Raw genomic sequence first — 20126 nt, 5'->3', positions numbered from 1 at the left:
CAACCTTTCTCATTGCTTCCAAGCTTTGATAGCAATTTGGAGTGAGAATCTTAGGTACTATTTTTTTTGCAAGTGCTTAGGGTGTGGATGGGGCCCATAAATTTTGAGGGTTAGGGTTGGAGCACAAGCATCAAGAATTCTTTTTGGAGGTGTTTGGTGTAGGGAACAATTGACATCTTACAAACATATGAGAGAGTTTGAGGAGTTTCTTCTAAGTCTCAAAAACATACAAGAGAATTTGGGGAGTTTTACTTTTAAGTCATAGGGATGTATAGACATCCTCCCAATGTCTCCTAAAGGGGAGACCCATTGGAAACGTCCCCTCTTTAAATAAAATGTCCTGGGGACATCTCTTGCTTGGTGGTGGTGGTGGGAGGATGGCAGCAAACACCTCCTAATTGTATCCAAATCTTGAGTACCTCCCCATTTTTTGGAAAGCCACTTTTATGATGGGGGATGCATCCCCATGGAACACTCGTATTCATTCGACGAGTAGAAGAAACAAACCCATATAGGATCTATGCTTGGGAGTTATTCAATTGGATTCAAAACTAAAGCCCAATGTGCATATAAGATTCTAGGTCTTTTGAGAATCCATGGTCCTCCCTAGAATATTTTTTCTTTTCAATCTTGGATGTAAAAATAGTCAAAAAATATCCTTTTTCCATAAGAACTTCTATACCATTCCCAAAGGTTTCCAGTTATCTAGGATCCAAGATTTGACACTTTTGGATCCCAAGAAAGCTTCCAAGAAGTTATAGGTGTCCTTCCATTTCTTCCAAGGAGAAAATTATTTTCAATTGATCAGCCATCTTGATGAAGCAACTATTTTCATTTCTAGACATAAAATTGGTGCTGCATGTTGTTTTCTGAATTGTATTAAAGGAAACCTCTTAGTTCAAAGTTATTGGACTTTGGTTGTGCATAGGATTGAGTAGTGTTTTGTTCTATGGACTCAAGGCAAGTAGGATTGGAAAAACAACAATTGAAAATGGAGAAAATCCATAGGAAGGATGAAAACGCTGGAAAAGAATCTAGAGATGCAGTTGTTTTTCAAGTGTATGAGGAAGAGGGTTCTAGAGGCTACAAGCTTCTGATATTGGGGTAATGATTGACACCTTAAGTTGTACTCTGTATTTGACATTTGTAACTCAACTTGTGATCACTTGTTCCATTTGTGGATGCATTGAAGCCATCCTAGAAATATATTGATGCAGAAATTTGTCAACATGGAAATATTGTCCACCAATTAGTCACAAATACCAAAACAATTCTACACTAATAATGCTTTGCACAGTCTCAAAGAAGTTAAATGCTAAAAAGATTGAAAAGACAATCATATTTTGTCACCCATTATGACCTATTGGCAGTTTAAATCACATGAAATTGAGACTTTGTATGCACTTGTAAATCCCAATGGAATATTTGATCATTGAACCCTCACTTGATGAATGTATCTTTAGTCTTGACCTCTTGTGATTTACACTCATAAGTTATCCTATAGAAACATTAGTGTATTGGTAGTGTTGGGTGATGCATGCAATTTGCCCCAATTCTGTTGATGAGTGTAAGTTGCCTTAACAAATGTTCTTCAAAGTAATCCAAACAGTGATTAATGTATGTAAGTCATCCCCATAGTGGTTCATGATTGTAATTTGTAATTTGATGATCATATCATGACATAAGAAGCCAGCTTTCAAAAATATTAAGCTATTAGTATTGTTGGTATTCTTATGATATGGATTATTCAAGCCATATGCAAAGAAGACTTGGTTGGAATCAAGTAACTTACTCGCAGTAGCAAATATGAAAGATCCTGATGGATCCCCTTGCTGATCTGCTGTAATTTTTAAAATAATAAACTATATTTTCCTGTGATTTTTGTTGATGATCTTACAGAATAGAAAGAAGTTGCAGATTGTTTGGTTTCTTTTTGTATTTTTTTTAATATATAAGCAAGTAATGAATAAAGAACAGCAAATAAGGAAGGAAACTGAAACAAGCAAGAACATTCAATTAAATCAGAATTGATACAAATCGTACCAGGCAGATTTCTGATTTATAATATCCAGCTTATTCCCTACGCACTGGGGATGTGCTTACATCCAATAATGGTGCCAACTGAAGGGTAGATGATGAACACAAACCAAGAACACCAGCTATGGCTGAATGAAAGTCTTCACCACTTCCAGCGTATAGTGTACCTGCTGTAATGGTGGCACCAAGCTGAAACAATCACGCCCCAACTGGGAAATTCAACCACCCTGTTGAAACCCTCACCAAGCAATCTAAATCTCCACAAGGAATAGCGCATACACTCTGACCAATAATGCCAATGCCAAAAGAATCCACTGCCAATCAATAGCTGAGGGCTACTTCCTAGCCAGCACCAATCATGGGGTTTGCATCCCAGATTGAAGAATTGCTCTACCAGAGCAATATCGCACCAAACAAGTTTTCAATATGTAAAAGATAATGAGAAATTAGGTTTCCTTCTCCTTATATCTCTTTCCTTCCAAATCGAACCCTAAAGATATATGAAAACTGCGCTTTAATATAAAGTCATATTTCCCAATATTGGGCACCCAAGTATACAGAAAACACCACTTTTTCAATATAAAATAACTCCAAGCGCCAAAAGGACCTTGGCAAGTGAAAATCATTTAGAAAAGTTCAAGACCTTTCCAACGAGCTATAACACATGGGCATACGAATCTAGATGAAGCCAAAAACCCCTTATTACTCCGAAATGGCTATAGACATAGCCTTATTTAAAATATTAAAACGCTTAGGAAATATTTAAATATATTAAAAATATAACCCAAATAGCTACAGAAAGCTTGAAACACACCAAAAGCCTAAAACTGAACCTGTCACCTGTCTGTGACTGAGGTCGGAAATCATGGATCAACTGGCAGTCTCAAACTCTCATCCCTAAAATCTAAGGATGCTCCTAGAAACTAGGAAACACCCAAATCTCCTAAAACTGAAACCGAGGAATGGTCTCATGGAACCCCAACCTTGGATGCTGTCACAACCTCCTAAGAGTAGGAACTGCCTCCTAAAATGTAGGAAATGCCTCCTAAAATCAAGGAACTACTCCAAACTGGTCTACTACAGCCAGAAACACCAAATCCAAACACTGAATATCCTGACTGAGTCTCTATCCACCATTGCCAGCCTACAAGACTCCATAATAGACTAACTCACAGGTCTTTGCTAGATAGAGCTAAAGAGGGGACATGACAGTCCTCCCCTCTTGGAGATGCTTGCCCACAAGCAACTGCAAAGCTGGATGCTGCAAAATAGCCTCTCCCTCCCAAGTGGCGTCCTCTATGGGGAGACCCCTCCAGTGAACCAAGTACTCCCGAATCACCCTGCTCTTCAGTCGGCGTTCCCTCTCTTCCAAGATCTCCTCAAGAACCAACGTCAGCTTACCTTCCTCATCCAAGGGAGGTAGATCGGGAGATGCTACAATATATTGCCCCAATGCCTTTTTCAAACAGGACACGTGGAACACATTATGAATCCGACTGCCAGGTGGTAACTCAATCTCATAGGCAACTTCTCCAACATGCCTGATAATCCTGTATGGCCCATAAAAACGAGGCTTGAGCTTCTTAGCTCCACCCCTTTTAAGGGTGCTCTATCGGTAAGGCTGCAGATGTAGGAAAACCATATCATCCACCTCAAATACCCTCTCAGTCCTGTGCCGATCAGCGTAGACCTTCTGCTGATTCTGTGCTTGCTGCAAATTCTCCCTGAGAGATCTCATGATATCCTGGTTCTCCTGTAACCAATCCTGTGCCAAAGGAGCTTTGCTATCACCTACAGCCAGATCAACAAAAGATAATGCATCGTAACCATAGAGGGCTCTGAAAGGAGTCATAGCAATAGAAATATGGTGTGTAGTAATATAACAATACTTGCCCAAATACAACCAACGCACCCATGCCTTCTGTTGTCCTGCCACATAGTTGCGCAAATACCCCTCAACCCACTTATTAACAATGTCGGTCTGCCCATCTGTCTGTGGGTGGTAGCTGGTACTAGGTGTCAATTCCGTACCTGCGAGCTTGAAAAGTTCTTGCCAGAAAGAACTCATGAACCTGCTATCCCTGTCACTCACTATGGTCTTGGGGAGGCCATGGAGTCTAAACACCTCTCTAAAAAATAGCTCAGCTACCTGAGATGCTGTGAAATCAATTGCAATAGGAAAGAAGTGGGCATATTTAGTTAACCTGTCCACTACGACGTAGATACAATCTTTCCCCTAAACCCGAGGAAGACCTGTAATGAAATCCATAGAGATCCCTGTGCACTTTTGTTCCGGTATAGGTAAGGGCTGCAACAAACCAGCAGGAAAAGTATGCTCAAACTTATTCTACTAGCACGTCATACACTCAAGGACATGACGTAGAACATCATCTTTGAGACCCTTCCAAGAGAATCTCTCTCGAACCGCCCTGTAAGTCTTACCATACCCTGAGTGTCCTGCGGTAGGAGTATCATGGTAAGCATGCAAAATCTGTTCCTTCAACTGAGAACCCGGAACAAGATATACCCTGCCTTTGTAGTAAATGACATCATCCACCACACTATACCTATCATCCAATACCAATCCATCCATGATATCACAAGCATGCTGATTTTTGGAGTACTCAAGTAAAAGTTGAGCCTTCCAATCTACTGAAATCTCACTCAATGAGCATAGGGCAGCAAGTGATGGTTTCCTAGAAAGTGCATTAGCAACAGTATTATTCTTTCCCTTAATGAATTCGATGTCAAAATCAGAGGCCTGGATCTTGCTTACCCATTTTTGTTGACGATCATTGAGCTCTGTCTGATCAAGGAAAAATTTCAAACTGTTGTGGTCCATTCTTACCACGAATTTGCTGCCAACAAGATACTATCTGAACTTGGCTAATGCATGCATAATAGCCAACATTTCCTTATCATATGTAGAATACAAACTCTCATTATCACGCAACTTCCTACTCTCGTAAGTAATGGGATGTCTGTTCTGCATCAACACTGCTCCAATGTCCACACTTGAAGCATCACACTCAAGTACAAATGGCTGCGAGAAGTCAGGGAGTGCCAAAACTGGACAAGTGCTCATAACCTCCTTGAGTCTGTCAAAGACCCCCTGTGCCTGTTCTGTCCATCTAAAAGCTCCTCTCTTTGTGAGGTTTGTCAAGGGTGCTGCCAATTGAGAGAAGCCCCTCACAAATGTCCTGTAGCAAGCACATAGACCGAGGAATCCACATAACTCAGTAATGTTCCGAGGGCAGGGCCAATCACGAATCGCCTGAATTTTCTTCTCATGCACCTTCACCCCATCAACACTGATCACATGACCCAGATATAAGACCTCTCTAAGTCCAAACTCACATTTGGACAACTTAGCAAATAGAGACTGACTCTCCATGATGCTAAGTACCTCCTCAACATGTCTAAGATGGTCCTCCCAAGTACGACTGTAAATCAGGATATCGTCAAAGAACACTAGAACCGACTTCCTCAACTGATTGTTGAAGATATGGTTCATACAGGACTAGAAAGTGGCTGGCGCATTGGTAAGGCCAAAAGGCATCACCAAAAACTCATAGTGCCCATAGTGATAGCGGAAAGCAGTCTTGTGTACATCCTCTGCTCGTACACGAATCTAATGATAGCCTGAACAAAGATCAATCTTAGAGAAGTAGATAGCTCCATGAAGCTCATCCAACAACTCATCAATGCGTGGAATAGGATATCTGTTCTTGATTGTCTTCTTGTTCAACGCTCGGTAATCAATACACATCCGCAAAGTCCCATCCTTCTTCTTAACAAGCACCACAGAAGAAGCAAAGGGGCTAGAGCTAGGGCGAATGAAGCCCATGTCCAACAACTCATGAATAGTCTTCTCAATCTCATCCTTGTATGCTCTAGGATGACGATACGGAGTGGTAATCACTGGCTTAGCTCCATCCTCCATCTCTATCCCATGCTCAAACCCTCTATCTGGAGGTACACTAGGAGGCATGTCACCAAAGACTTTGCCATGCCGGTCCATCACCGACTGAATATCAACATGAAATGCCCTACCATCTTGAGGTGTAGGTGTTTTGGACTTCACAAAACAACGTGTAGCCCAAATCACATTATCATGTCTAATAATAGTCTCCATCCTGCGAGAAGACACCTCTTTAGGTCCACCATCTGAAGCTGCCCTCAAAATTATCTTCTTCCCGCCAGACAGGAACTCTAACTGCATGCGGTGGTGATCAATAATATACCTCCCAATACCTTGTAACCAGTGCATGCCCAAAACCACATCATAGTCCTCCAAAGGTAGAATATAAAAGTCATTTGTCAAGGTATAATCCCCCATCTGAATGCTAAGCTATGGAATCCTCCTAGTACAGCCCAAAACTGCACCATCTGCAACCTTCACTCCAAAACCATCAAATACCTCGGACTGTAACCCACGCCGCTCAACCAACTTTTGATCAATGAAGTTGTGAGTGGCACCTGTATCTACCAAGCTCATGACTCGCTGCCCCTATAATGTACCTTTCAATCGAAAGGCATGAAATCTAGGATAACTGGAAAGGGTAGCCATAGTCACTTTCGCTGCCGCCAAGGGTTTAGGAATGTCTATCTCCAACTGCGGTTGTTCCTACATAGTCTCTCCTTTGGGTTGTCCTCAATATCAGCGTCTGGTATCTCCTCATCCCCAAACTCGGATGTTACCTCAATCAAGTGAACCTTGCCCTTACCCATGCAATGATGTTCGGGTTCCCAAGGCTCTTTGCAGGAAAAGCATAGTTTCTTCCTCCTCAATTCATTCTGTGTCTCCTGGTCCATCCTAGGAGGTTTAGCTGACTGTCCATCTCTAAACTGTGAGGTGTTGGCCTTCTATGCAGGTCGTGAGTCTCTGAAAGGTTTCTTATCTGTCTGATAAGAAGTAGAAGTGGTATCCAACCTCAATGTCACATCTATGGCGTCCTTAAGGGTGGCTGGATTGAAGGCCCGTACCATTCCCTTAAGCCTGTCCTGCAGTCCCTCAATGAATAACATAACACTGCGCCTCTGGGGCATGTCAGGCACCATAACGGCAATACGTTGGAACTCATTTACATAAGCTTCTGCATCAGAGCTCTGTGTCCTTACGATCAAATCGAGAAATGAGGCGCTTAGTGAACTCTGCATAGGAGTGGATCATGGCGTGGTTTTGGGTGACCAATCCATGGTGCCACCAGTCATAGGCAACCCCCTCTAAATGTAGGACAACAAACTGAATGGCCTCACGTTCCAGCATGGGTCTCAGTGATAGATAGATATCCAGCTTGTGCACCCACGCTCGTGCACTCGTACCACTAGTCCCATCAAATGTAGCCAATGTGATCTTCCCAGTAGCTCTACTGAGGTCATAGTTCTGTAGCTGAGGCCTATAGCCCCGGTCTCCTCTGAACCTGGCAGTATCTCTACGTTGTGCACAATATTGAGGAAAAGGAAAAGCATCCCTAACCTCTGGGGGTAGGGCTCTCCACTCAGTTGTAGCCGCCCTGACTGAATCCTGAAATTCCACCTCTGGTGGCTCTACCTGTACCGGCTGCTCACCTGGTATAAACCGAGGAAGTAATGGTCTATCCCTAACTGGTGTATGATGTCTCTCATGCCTAGGGGAATGATGAGAGCTCCCAGCTGATGTATGAGATCCATGACTATGTTGCCTTCCAACCACAAACACTGATCTACTCCGTCTGCCTCTGTGTCTATCCACTTCCAACCGCTCCAGGGTAACCTGTATTCTGTCTAAGGTCTGAACAATCCTGGGCTGGATAGTGATGAGGGTCCTCATCAGCTCTCTCTCTTGTCTATCTTCCTCAACCTGATTTACTTCGGCGCCCACCTGTTCATCTGCCATAATGTTGGTTGAAAATTTTGTACACTTAGGGGAAATATACAAAATTTTGGTTTCAACCACAGCACACGAGTAAAAACTCTCCTAATTAAGGGAAGGCTCCCCCTATCTAACTAAAACTGAAATAAAAACAGGATGGGACAGCAGTCTTCCTTCTTTTTTTTAAGAAAGACAATATCCTTTTCTCTTCACAGAAAAGGATAGCGATTGAATATGAACAGCAGTAATTACTTTCAAGTGAAATGAGAGAAAGGAAATGAAGTTTCCTGAAAGCGCAAAGACTTCCGTCACTTCCTTCGGGACGGGACAGCAATATCAAGCTCAAAGACTTGACTATTGGAAGTCCTATCTACCCTTTGCTATACTAAACTTTACAACGAATAAAAGATAACAGCTCAAAGACTGGAATAATCTATTCTTTCAACATAAAGACAAGAAATAATGCGAGCTCAAAGACTTGCTGCTATTTCTTATCAAACAATAATTTTTCTCAAGAATGGACGCAAGCTCAAAGACTTGCTGCTCCTTCAAGAGAGTTTCCTATTCTAATTAATCTTCTCTACTTGCAGCTCAAAGACTTCAAATCAGATTGGACTAAGCTCCTTTAGAAACACTTTGCATAGAAGAAATAAAAAGATTCAAACTCAAACATGTAGCTCAAAGACTCAAAACTTGAGTAATCCTTCTTTATTACTCTTCAAAACCTTCAATTCACATACATAAGCTCAAAGACTTCTTGCTGTAAATTTGGCAGAGTTTTTGCTTGCTTTCCAAAAGATATATTTACAATGGACCTCTCAAGTATTTATAGAAGAGGAGCCTTGAGAAAAAGGTGGGAGGATCCAACTAACTTGAGAGATTCTCTCAACCACCAAGACTCATTCAATAAATAATTGAGACTTCATTAATTAACTAAGAGTTACTCTAACTAACTAAGACTTATTCCAACTACAGTCCTAATCGGACACAACTTGTAGTTGCCTTAAATGTAATTACAAAAGTACAAGTAATGTGTAACTTGTATTTTACATAAACTACTTTTACATGTATCTTGTTAAAACAAAATTACAACTAAGAAATTACAAAAAGAGAGAAAATTCAACTAAGTGCTGAAAAACACTTAAGTTGAATTTTGTGAAGACATGAATCCTTGAAACTTCCGGATGCTCGCTTGTAGTTCCTCGGGATTCGGTTCATGAGTGTTCTTAGCAACTACCATAGTCTTCACAATAGTGTCGTGGCAGCGGAGAAGCGCGGAATTGTCTTTATCCAAGATGGACTGAATCTCATGCAAAAAGGCTTGGTGTTTCATCAATGTTTGAATTGAAACTGCCGAGAATTGTTCACTCCTCCATTCACCGTGAATCCTCATCTATAAATCCGCAAGAACCTCTTCTTCTGGAATTAGCTCTCCATCCTAACTTACTATATTGCAAGAGGCCCTTTCACAATGTGAGACAATACCTTGATAAACTTCATCCCGGAATCTCCTTCCATCACTGATCTCTTCGATGAGGGATTTAAGAACAAGAGTTTTGTTTTCCATGAGTTCCTCGAATTCCAAGTACATGACCCTGGAAGAAATGATGGCATGATCCTACAGGATATTGAGCTGTTGTAGGGGCATGGTACGCCAGATTGCCAGACTTTTCTCAACACTTTCCAGATTCTTTTTGAAAGTGTTAGAAGTCTGATCCAATTTCTCCTCAATGGTTTCCAACTTAGACATTATTTGAAAAATGTCTTTTATCACTTGCACGCATTGATCATGAAGCTGATCAACCCAGGAATCCAGTGCTTGTATTTTCTGAGCAGCTCTTTCCACTCCACGAATTGATTCTTGGGAACCAGAAGAACCTATAGAGTTACTCCCTTCGGCAGCAGGTTTTGTGATTTTATGGATGGCTGCCATGAGTTGTCGATTTTCTTCTTCTAGCTTGTTTTTCTTTGCAAGAAGATCGTCACATCTTTGCACTAGTGAAGCGACAGAAAACTGAGCATCATGTTTAATAACCTCATGAATTTGCTTGCCCAATTCTACCTTTGTAACCTTATAATCAGCAGCTGACATTTCATCAAGTGGTTTATCTGCAATAGGTTCCACAATTTCAGCTACTTTCATCTTGTTGCTATCAACAGTTACCCTGGAAATAGTCTTCGCCTTCTTAGCAACTTTGGATCTGGACTGTTTGAGTTGCTGGTAGTCAAAGGCATCAGGTGAGATCTCTTGCTTCTTTCTTTTCGGGGTGAAAGAACTAAGCCATGGAGGCAAAGTCATCAACTCACTTCCTGTAGCAGCTGTAGGCAAAGGAGAAGCAGTTTCTATTTGAATCACCGTGGTCACCCTGGGAGGAATATCTGTTTGAATAGCGACTATGTTTTGCTCAGTTACCAACGGACATGAAGATTGCCTCGTGAATTCTTCAAAACCAGAAGTGGAAGTGTCAATTTCTGATAACTGAATGCAAATGGGAATATCTTCAGGAACTTTCAACACACTTTCTCGCTGTTGATCAGGAGAAGGCTCGTATGCCGAAATGGGAACTGCATTCTGAGGAGACTCATCAATGAGCAAATCAGGAGGAGAAAGAGGCGTCTCAATGGAAACTGGAGGAATGACCTCGTGAGGCGTGTCTAGAACTGGAGACTTAGGCGCATCATCAGATTGCTGCCCCTCTTCTGGATTATCCAGATCGACCACCTGAACATGGAACCGTGATTTCTCCTTCCCACGAATAGTTGTCTCTTCAGGTGGAAGCACTACTGCACGACTAACTCGTAATTTGATCCTTGTGCTTGAAGATGAAGCACCCTCCTTATTATCAATTGGAATCTCAGACTTCCGTCCAAGAGGTCCTGTAGAATCATCTTCTTTACCAACCTTGATTTTGATAAGTCTAACAGCATTGCTTTTCAACCATGCGTTAGTGTTGGCCAAGATAGGCTGAAATCTGTCAAGAATGGAGACGCACTCTTTATGTGACCATTGGATCAAAGGAAGTGGAGCTTCCTCAACCCTCCGTGAAGTGTATTCAAGATCAAGTATACGCCCGTCATCAATCATCCCTTGTGGGATATCTGCCAAGTTCAAGTCAACAATTTGCTCAACAGTGAGCCTGCAGTAATCCATTTTCAGAACTTCAGCTTCTGTGCGGAGATCTGCCCAGATGTCTTCAATGCGATGAACATGCACAAAGGATTTCTTGATCTTTTCCTTCATACCTCTATAATCAAAATCAGCTCTAGGTTTGAACCTCTTAAGCTTGATTTCCTGCAATTCAACCTCCATGGCCTTAGCCTTCACAGATGTGACAAGGGAGTATCGACCAATTTTCAATGGATTTGTGCTGGAGATCCCCATTCCAACCTTGTGTCTAGCAGACTGAAGAGTATGAACAGCCATAATTTGTCTTCCCAACTCCATAAGAATTATCCTATCGGTCGGGTATCTTGGAAGCATGTATGGTTGTCCATCATAGCACCCAATCCTCATGTAGGTGAAGGTGGGAAATTGCAGGAATAAACACCCATACTCAGATACCTTGACCCATGCCTCATCTGATACTCGTTTATTTCTGAGATCCATGTCAAACTGACACATAAAATATCCAAAGAATGCGTCTTGGACTCTTCTGAAATGTAGTCTGCTAGGTTTCAAAGGCAGCTGGTCATAATATTCCCAAACTGGTATGAGCGAGCGATCACCCTTGGTAGAAAGACCTGGAAAGTGTCTAAGTGATGCTGCTAAATATACCAAATAAGAATTCATAAAGAAGGTCATAGTGGTAGGAACCGCTGCAAGTTGTTTGCACAAAGCATCGCTGATGATTTCACCCCATGAAATGTGATGCGACTGCCGTATGAACATGAGGAATTGATACATCCATGGCTCAAAGACATTAGAGTGCTCAAGGCCTAACATTCTGCTGAGAAGAGTGATGGTGTCTCCTATCTCCCACTTGAAATCACAACGGTACAACTTTGCCCATCTTGAGAAGGAAGGACGTGGCTCATGAATCCACCTATTGATGTGGCGCTTGCAATCTTTTTCTCTTTTCACATAATACTCTGCTGCACTTTCTTTGGTGATTTCCATATAAACAGGTGCAGGAGGTATTTTGAAGACCTTCTCGATTGTATCCGCATCAAGACGAATTATGGCTTCACCATCATCATTTTTTATGACTCTTGACTCTTTGTCAAAATGATGGGCGCATGCAAGAACAAATTCAGGTTCTAGGGCAGCCACTGGTAAAGAAGACGCATGATGGATATGGCTGTCCAATAGCCGCTGCAAGTTGTTATCCTGTGGATCTTCTACCCTGTGAATGAATTCTGCCATATCAACGTGCCCTATTTCTGTGTCCCTGATGCGATCCAATGGAGAAGATACCTGGGAAGGTGCAACCTCATTCTGGTATTTGTCATATTTGTATTTCATTTTCTTTGGAGTTGGCGATGCTGGCAAATCTGACATTGATTGCGAACCTGGAATGCTGTGATGAAGACTTAAAAGGGTTAAGGCCACATCATAATCAGCTGCAAATATCATTCTTTCTTTTTCAAATGGGTAAAACTTTGATCTCTGAATTTCACGGTTTTGTGAGAAGAAGAGGGAAGACATGTAGAAATGGGAAAATCTTGACTTTGACCAATTTCGGATCTTGGGGGAATTTTCGCAAGTATACAAGTTGGAAAGTACATACATGCAATCGGGATTTTAAAACCCGAATACAAGTATACTTGTAAATTCGAAAATGGAGAAACGGATGAAAAACGGGATTTTGACTTGCGGGAAATGATGGAAATGGAAAGTACGGATATGGGGAACGTGAATGGATAGAAATGGGAATATCCGGGATAGTCATTTTCATGAAAATGGGAAGATCTTTTCAACATGTAATCCGGTTTTCAAAACCCGAATTTGCAAGAGAGGGGTATTTCACACTTTTCAAGCTTGGAAATTTAACCAAAAATGATTAAATTCCTTAACCGTAGGGGAAGAACAAGAATTTCCAGCGAACTTGTAATCGAGATTAAAAATCCCGAATACAAGCTAAGATGGAATTTTGAGAAGAATAATGCAATTTAACAATTGCATTTCAAAGGGAAGATTTCTTTCATGAAAACCAATTTTAAGGGAAGAACAACACATGCGAAGAATGTAACAAATAACGAAAAATGAAGAAAACATGAAAATAATAAAAAGAAGAGAAGAAGGGAAGAACATACCTTGATTAGAAAATCAAAATGCTTCTCCAACAATGCAATACTTCTTGAGATGAAGAAGCAAAACTGGACTATTAAACCCTTATCACGTTTTTGTGAAAATGCCCCCAAAAATGGCAGCAATCTTAAACTTGGAGGAGCAAAATGCCAATGAAAGTGTTCATTTCAAGTTTGTTGAAGCAAAACGATCAAGGTATTTGCTGAAGCAATAACACCAAAGGTATTTGAAGAGGTAACAATGCCAAAGGTTTAAAACGCAGCCAAAGAGAATCATATTTTTGCAAAAAATGTGGTATTCAATACACATTCAATGGATTATTAAATGTCTTGAAACCAATCCCATACTCCACGCCTTAGTAGAAAAGAGCAAAACGATTTAGGAGTGTGCAAATTGTTATAGATTTAACTCCTAAAAACGTGGCATTAATAAATAGCGTGGTTGCTGATTTAGGGTAAAAACCAGCGAATGTATCCTTCAAATGGCATGAGAGATGTCCAACAATGCATGAAGATAGGATGCAAACCCAAAACGCCTCCTTCATCCAACGATTCCTCCACAAATTTCGCCTTGAAAAGGTCTAAAATCGTTTTTCTCTTGCATTTCGGGTTTTGAAGAGCCAAAGGCAAGTTCGTTTTCTTCAAAAGGAAGCAAATCGGGTTTTGGATATAAAACAAGAAGTTCGATTTTCACTTTTTCCCTCTTTCATGCTTAAAATCGGGTTTTAAAAGACAAATGACAAGTTTAAAATCTCACTTTTTCACTCATTAAGCCAAAATCGGGTTTTTTTGGACAAATGACAAGTTTAAAATTGTCAAAAATGAACTTTTATGTTAAAATCGGGTTTTAAAAGACAAACTGCAAGTTTAAAAATACTTGTAAGGGGGAAATAAAATCCCTACAACAAGTATTAAACACTTGCACACATGTGATGGGGATTTAAAATCCCTCTTACATGTGAAAACCATTAAAGTAGGGGTTTTTTGAACAAACTGCAAGTTTACTTGCAGTTGAGCTAAAAAACCCCTATTTTAACTAAAAATGACCAAAAAAACAACAAAAAGATAAAAACATTAAATGGGAAACTTAAAATAAATTACAAGTGACATATTTGAAATAAAAAATGCACATGTAAGTGATCAAAAATTCCCCTACAAAGACCACAACAATGAATATCATTAAAACTTGCAGTTTGAAGAAAATTCTCCACCTGCAGTCTGGGTTTTAAAACCCGAAATTGAAGGAAAGGCATAGCAAACGAACCCAGAATTGGACGAAATTTGAAACGTAGTTCGAGAATGGACTGAGGATTAAGCCAGTCCAAGGATTAGTCAAAATTCTGCCTCGGGAAGCGTGCCATAGAGTAATAATTTTTATTTTTTCATAAAAATTCCATCGTAGTGGTCCTTCATTTTTGGAAACAAAAATGAGGACAACACATAATAGGTTCCTGTTCTCTTCCACACTCACGCTCGTACTGAGCTCTTCTGCGGGTATAATATCTGTATATGTCACTTCTTCCCGGATGCATAGAAAAAAGAAAGCTTAACCCCACAGGCTGGCAGGCAAATAGCTCTGATACCACTAAAAGATCCCTGATGGATCCCCTTGCTGATCTGCTGTAATTTTTAAAATAATAAAACTATATTTTCCTGCGATTTTTGCTGATGGTCTTACAGAATAGAGAGAAGTTGCAGAATGTTTGGTTTCTTTTTGTATTTTTTTGAATATATAAGCAAGTAATGAATAAAGAACAGCAAATAAGGAAGGAAACTGAAACAAGTAAGAACATTCAATCAAATCAGAATTGATACAAATCGTACCAGCAGATTTCTGATTTATAATATCTAGATTATTCCCTACGCATTGGGGATGTGCTTACATCCAATAATGGCGCCAACTGAAGGGTAGATGATGAACACAAACCAAGAACACCAGCTATGGCTGAATGAAAGTCTTCACCACTTCCAACGTATAGTGTACCTGCCGTAATGGTGGCATCAAGCTGAAACAATCACACCCCAACTAGGAAATTCAACCACCCTGCTAAAACCCTCACCAAGCAATCTGGATCTCCACAAGGAATAGCGTATACACTCTAACCAATAATGCCAATGCCAAAAGAATCCACTACCAATCAATAGCTGAGGGCTACGTCCCAGCCAGTACCAATCATGGGGTTTGCATCCCAGATTGAAGAATTGCTCTACCAGAGCAATATCGCACCAAACAAGTTTTCAATATGTAAAAGATAATGAGAAATTAGGTTTCCTTCTCCTTATATCTCTTTCCTTCCAAATCGAACCCTAAAGATATATGAAAACTGCGCTTTAATATAAAGTCATATTTCCCAATACTGGGCGCCCAAGTATACAGAAAACACCACTTTTTCAATATAAAATAACTCCAAGCGCCAAAAGGACCCTGGCAAGTGAAAATCATTTAGAAAAGTTCAAGACCTTTCCAATGAGCTATAACACATGGGCATACGAACCCAGATGAAGCCAAAAACCCCTTATTACTCCGAAACGGCTATAGACATAGCCTTATTTAAAATATTAAAACGCTAACTTAGGAAATATTTAAATATATTAAAAATATAACCCAATTAGCTACAGAAAGCTTGAAACACACCAAAAGCCTGAAACTGAACCTGTCACCTGTCTGTGACTGATGTCGGAAATCATGGATCAACTGGCAGTCTCATCCCTAAAATCTAGGGATGCTCCTAGAAACTAGGAAACACACCCAAATCTCCTGAAACTGAAACCAAGGAATGGTCTCATGGAACCCCAACCCTGGACCCTGTCACAACCTCCTAAGAGTAGGAACTGCCTCCTAAAATGTAGGAACTGCCTCCTAAAATCAAGGAATTGCTCCAAACTGGTCTACTACTGCCAGAAACACCAAATCCAAACACTGAATATCCTGACTGAGTCTCTATCCACCATTGCCAGACTACAAGACTCCATAATAGGCCAACTCATAGGTCTCTGCTAGACAGAGCTAAAGAGGGGACATGACAAAATACCAAGGTATGGCCATCTCAATTCAGTTCTTATTAACAAATATTAGTATTGCTTCAGAACTCAGGTGAATAAAAGATACGGCAAAAATATTTTACTGTAGATTCAATAACAGAAAAAATGGTCTGAATGGCCTTGTAATTAGGACAACTATGTAATGGATGCACATGATATAAAATCTGAGACATACATAGAGCAGATATGATGATGATACAATGAGTACAGAACATAGAAAATGATTTAGTTTTGATGAAGTTAACAGGAGTTTCAATATCAAAACATTGTTGCCCAGGGCCTTCTGTTTCTTCACCATGTTTTCCACCACAAGCAAATTTGGAGAGAGAGCCAACCACCAAAAGTTAAAGGTAATACCATGCCCAAGAGAATCTGATTAATGTTCTAGCAGAAGCTCCAAAACACAATGGAATCAGAAAAACAGGAGCATGATATTTCCAAAATATAGAAGACAATAATCAGGAACAAGAAGTAACCACAATTCCATGATATGAATAAATCCAACCTTAGGTATAATACTACTATGTGCAGAAATTTGTCAACATGCAAATAGAGTCCACCATTTAGTCACAAATACCAAAACAATTCTACACTAACAATGCTCTTCACTGTGTTATGATGTTATCCACTACAAGCAAATTTGGAGAGAGAGAGCCAACCACCAAAAGTTAAAGGTAATACCATGCCCAAGAGAATATGATTGATGTTCTAGCAGAAGCTACAAAACACAATGGAAGCAGAAGAACAGGAGCATGATATCTCCAAAATATAGAAGACAATGATCAGGAACAACAAGCAACCACGATTCCATGATATGAATAAATCCAACCTTAGGTATAATACTACTATGTGCAGAAATTTGTCAACGTGCGAATATCATCCACCAGTTGGTCACAAATACCAAAACAATTCTACACTAACAATGATTTGCACAGTCTCTCAAAGAAGTAAAATGCTAAAAAGCTTGAAAAGACAATCATATTTTGTCACCAATAATGACCTATTGGCAGTTTAAATCACATGAAATTAGGAGCAAAGAGAAAACACATAAAATATAATGATGGAAATTTGAGGTAAAGTTTTTCCTCAAAATTATAAAAATACCTAGGAAGCCAGTCTAAAAAAGAAGAAAAACAAGAGAACTCATAGAACTTTTCAACCAAACTTATTACATGTGACTACATCAACTCACTCCAGCAAAATTGTAGCTGCCTCTTGGCACTCAGCTACCCTTGAGTTATATCCTGGTTTGCTTGATAATGCATGCTTCACGCCTGAAAAGGCCAATAATATTTTGTAGGACTCCAGCTCTTCATTATTACTATTTCCATTGGATATGGGAGGAAGTATGAACTTGTAGTCTTTGCTCTGTAGAAGCACTGATAAAAGTTACACCTTAAGAAATGACTGTATGCCTAGGAATATCAATGAAATAAGTGCTCTAACAAAGCAACTAAATTGATTGTCAAATATTCATGCAATATTCAAATTCCCACATTTCATAATTACATACAATATTTGATAAACTTGAGGTTTCAGCTGTTATTATTATTCTACTGATTACCACTCCATACAATTGAAGCATTGAAGCCACTAAACCCAGCCATAGAAGCAAAAAATGCCAAAAGAACACAAATACTTGCAAGCATATGTGGAATGGTGGTCAGGCCATCCCAGGTCAAATCGCCACGACCTTTTTCATGTATGACTGGGCTGTGATTTAGTGATTGTGATGGGATGTAGACGTGTAAGGACTGTATTGGGATTCCAGAGTGTGCAGATCCGTTAATTCAATTTGGAAATTTAAACCAGAAGTAATTTCCAGAAAATGAAACTGGGCTCTAATAGCTCTCGTGCTTGGATTCAAATAAAAAAAGGAGAGTTTGGGTCGAATCAAGAAACAATCAATAAATATTTCAGAAAACAAAAAAATGACCAAGAATATTTCCTGTAAGAAAAAGATCACAATCAAGCAGTCCATATTTTCCTGACATGCTCTTTGAACTTTGAATGAGTTATTCTATCCTAGCCAGACTATAACAAGCAGTCAATATCCAAAGTAGAGTGTTCTCCATGTGAGTTTCATTAACTATACCTTCAGCTTATATGTTGCAGCTCAAAAATTGGCAATTTAAAGTGTCAAAATGCAATTTTTTTTCTAAAACCATAATAGCATTACTGAATGGAATAGAGCCTTACACTTGCAAAAAATCCCAAAACTGGACCATTATGCCCCTCAAGAAGATTTAGAAAGTGCTTGCTTTACATGGGGTGTGTGATGGATAATTGATAAATTAGGCCAACTTAACCAACCTTGGTTAAGGTAATTGAGCATTTGTAAGCATTGTTCTACATAAGTGTATGGAAGCTCCCCAAAACACATTCATATTGTTCTCTCTCATCAATAGCACATAAATAGTCGCATAGCAATGAGAATCAGATCTGTTACAGTGGAGGCTTAGGGGTATAAGCTATGCTATGGGGTTTTGTAGAGACCCTGGCCAAACTTGAACTGGTTCAGACGGGGTTTACCTATGGTCCTGTCCCAGGCCACTGAATTTGACCTGGGTATGTCTGAACATAACCAGGCAGAATCCAGGGGCCCTGGACTATCCCAGACAGAATCTGCTTGGGACTCAAAAGAATTAATGAAAAAAGTATAAAAACAAAAAACCAAAGCCTAAATAACAACCTTCCTTAGTTTTGATTGACGATGAGAGACATGAAGCTTCTATTCACTGTCATTTGCATGTCACAGCTAGTGGGAGTGGCACTGGCACTGCTTATCCTTCCAACGAACCAGGTGATGGTGTTGATGCTTCCAATGGAATGCAATATGATGATTTCTGGTAATTTTACATGTACAGATGCAGTATAATAAGCCGTGTTATTATTAAATTTGTGCAAATAACTTATATTAAACTCAATCACAAGTGGATGACAAAAAATTGGGATTTTCATTTAACTTCTTAGTGTGCCAACTTAGATGCTACTATTGCATAGCTTGCCGAAGTCTCTATAGATGAGGTAACTTCTACAAATGACATGACTTGTGGAAGGGGAGTTGAAACTAACTGTGGTTCAAATGAAAATTGAACCAAATGTTGACCTATGCACTCTTGATGAAGAGTTCTATTAAAAGTTTTAAATATTTATTTTAATTTTCATTTGGTACTGATATTTGACGAATCACTTAATTATGAATTTCAATTCATGAGTATTTTCTTTATTGCAAGTTATGAAGTATTTAAATTCATTTGCCAATTATGAGTAGCAGGAGCAAATGACTGAAGTGCCCTACTATTCTAAAAGGGAAGAAAAGTTGGAGTCAGTCGTTTATGCCATTGGCTCAGCAACAGTTGATCCAGCATCAATAGTGCCATCGGAAGAACTTTATCGCATCACCAATTTCATAAGCACCACCATGTATATACAAGTATGTATATATATATATATATTGAACAACCACACCCAGTGAAAAAAAAGGTAAATCCCCAAATCTGAACCCTAACCAGCAACACAAGGTATAAGCATAGTGATATAGGATTTTGAGTTGTTACTCACATGGAATGCTCCCACAATACTTCTAATATTGAACAACCAAACCCAAGGAAAAATTGTTAAATCCCCAAATCCAAACCCTAACCAAAAACACAAGGTATAAGCATAGTGATGTAGAATTTTGAGTGTTTACTCATATGGAATGCTCCTACAATACTTCTAAATGCTATTCATTCCATTGTCAAGTGCAAACAAAAGCATCTGAAGCTGAAATATAATCCATTGAAGCAAAAACCAGCAAACATGGTTAGGGCCTTATTACTACCATATGGCTTCGACACTCATATTTTGAAAGGTTTGAAGTCTAGACTCTTAGCGCTTGGTTAAAAGAAATAAAATTATGAAAAATAGCATGCAACATGAAGATTAGTGTGATCTTGACCTA

At 39.7% G+C, this 20126-nt stretch overlaps 1 protein-coding gene across 1 annotated transcript in view; it reads right to left on the bottom strand.

The window, feature by feature from the left end:
* LOC131048684 (galacturonokinase) overlaps positions 1 to 20126 on the bottom strand; it is a 245964-nt gene that overhangs the window by 67319 nt on the left and 158519 nt on the right. The window contains exon 9 of the mRNA XM_057982733.2: positions 17373 to 17548. Within this exon, the coding sequence (XP_057838716.1) occupies positions 17373 to 17548 (176 nt within the window). The remainder of the gene's footprint in view (positions 1 to 17372; positions 17549 to 20126) is intronic.

Source organism: Cryptomeria japonica, chromosome 2 (assembly GCF_030272615.1).
Source record: "Cryptomeria japonica chromosome 2, Sugi_1.0, whole genome shotgun sequence".
Taxonomy (NCBI): domain Eukaryota; kingdom Viridiplantae; phylum Streptophyta; class Pinopsida; order Cupressales; family Cupressaceae; genus Cryptomeria; species Cryptomeria japonica.
This window is presented reverse-complemented; position numbering and strand designations above follow the sequence as displayed.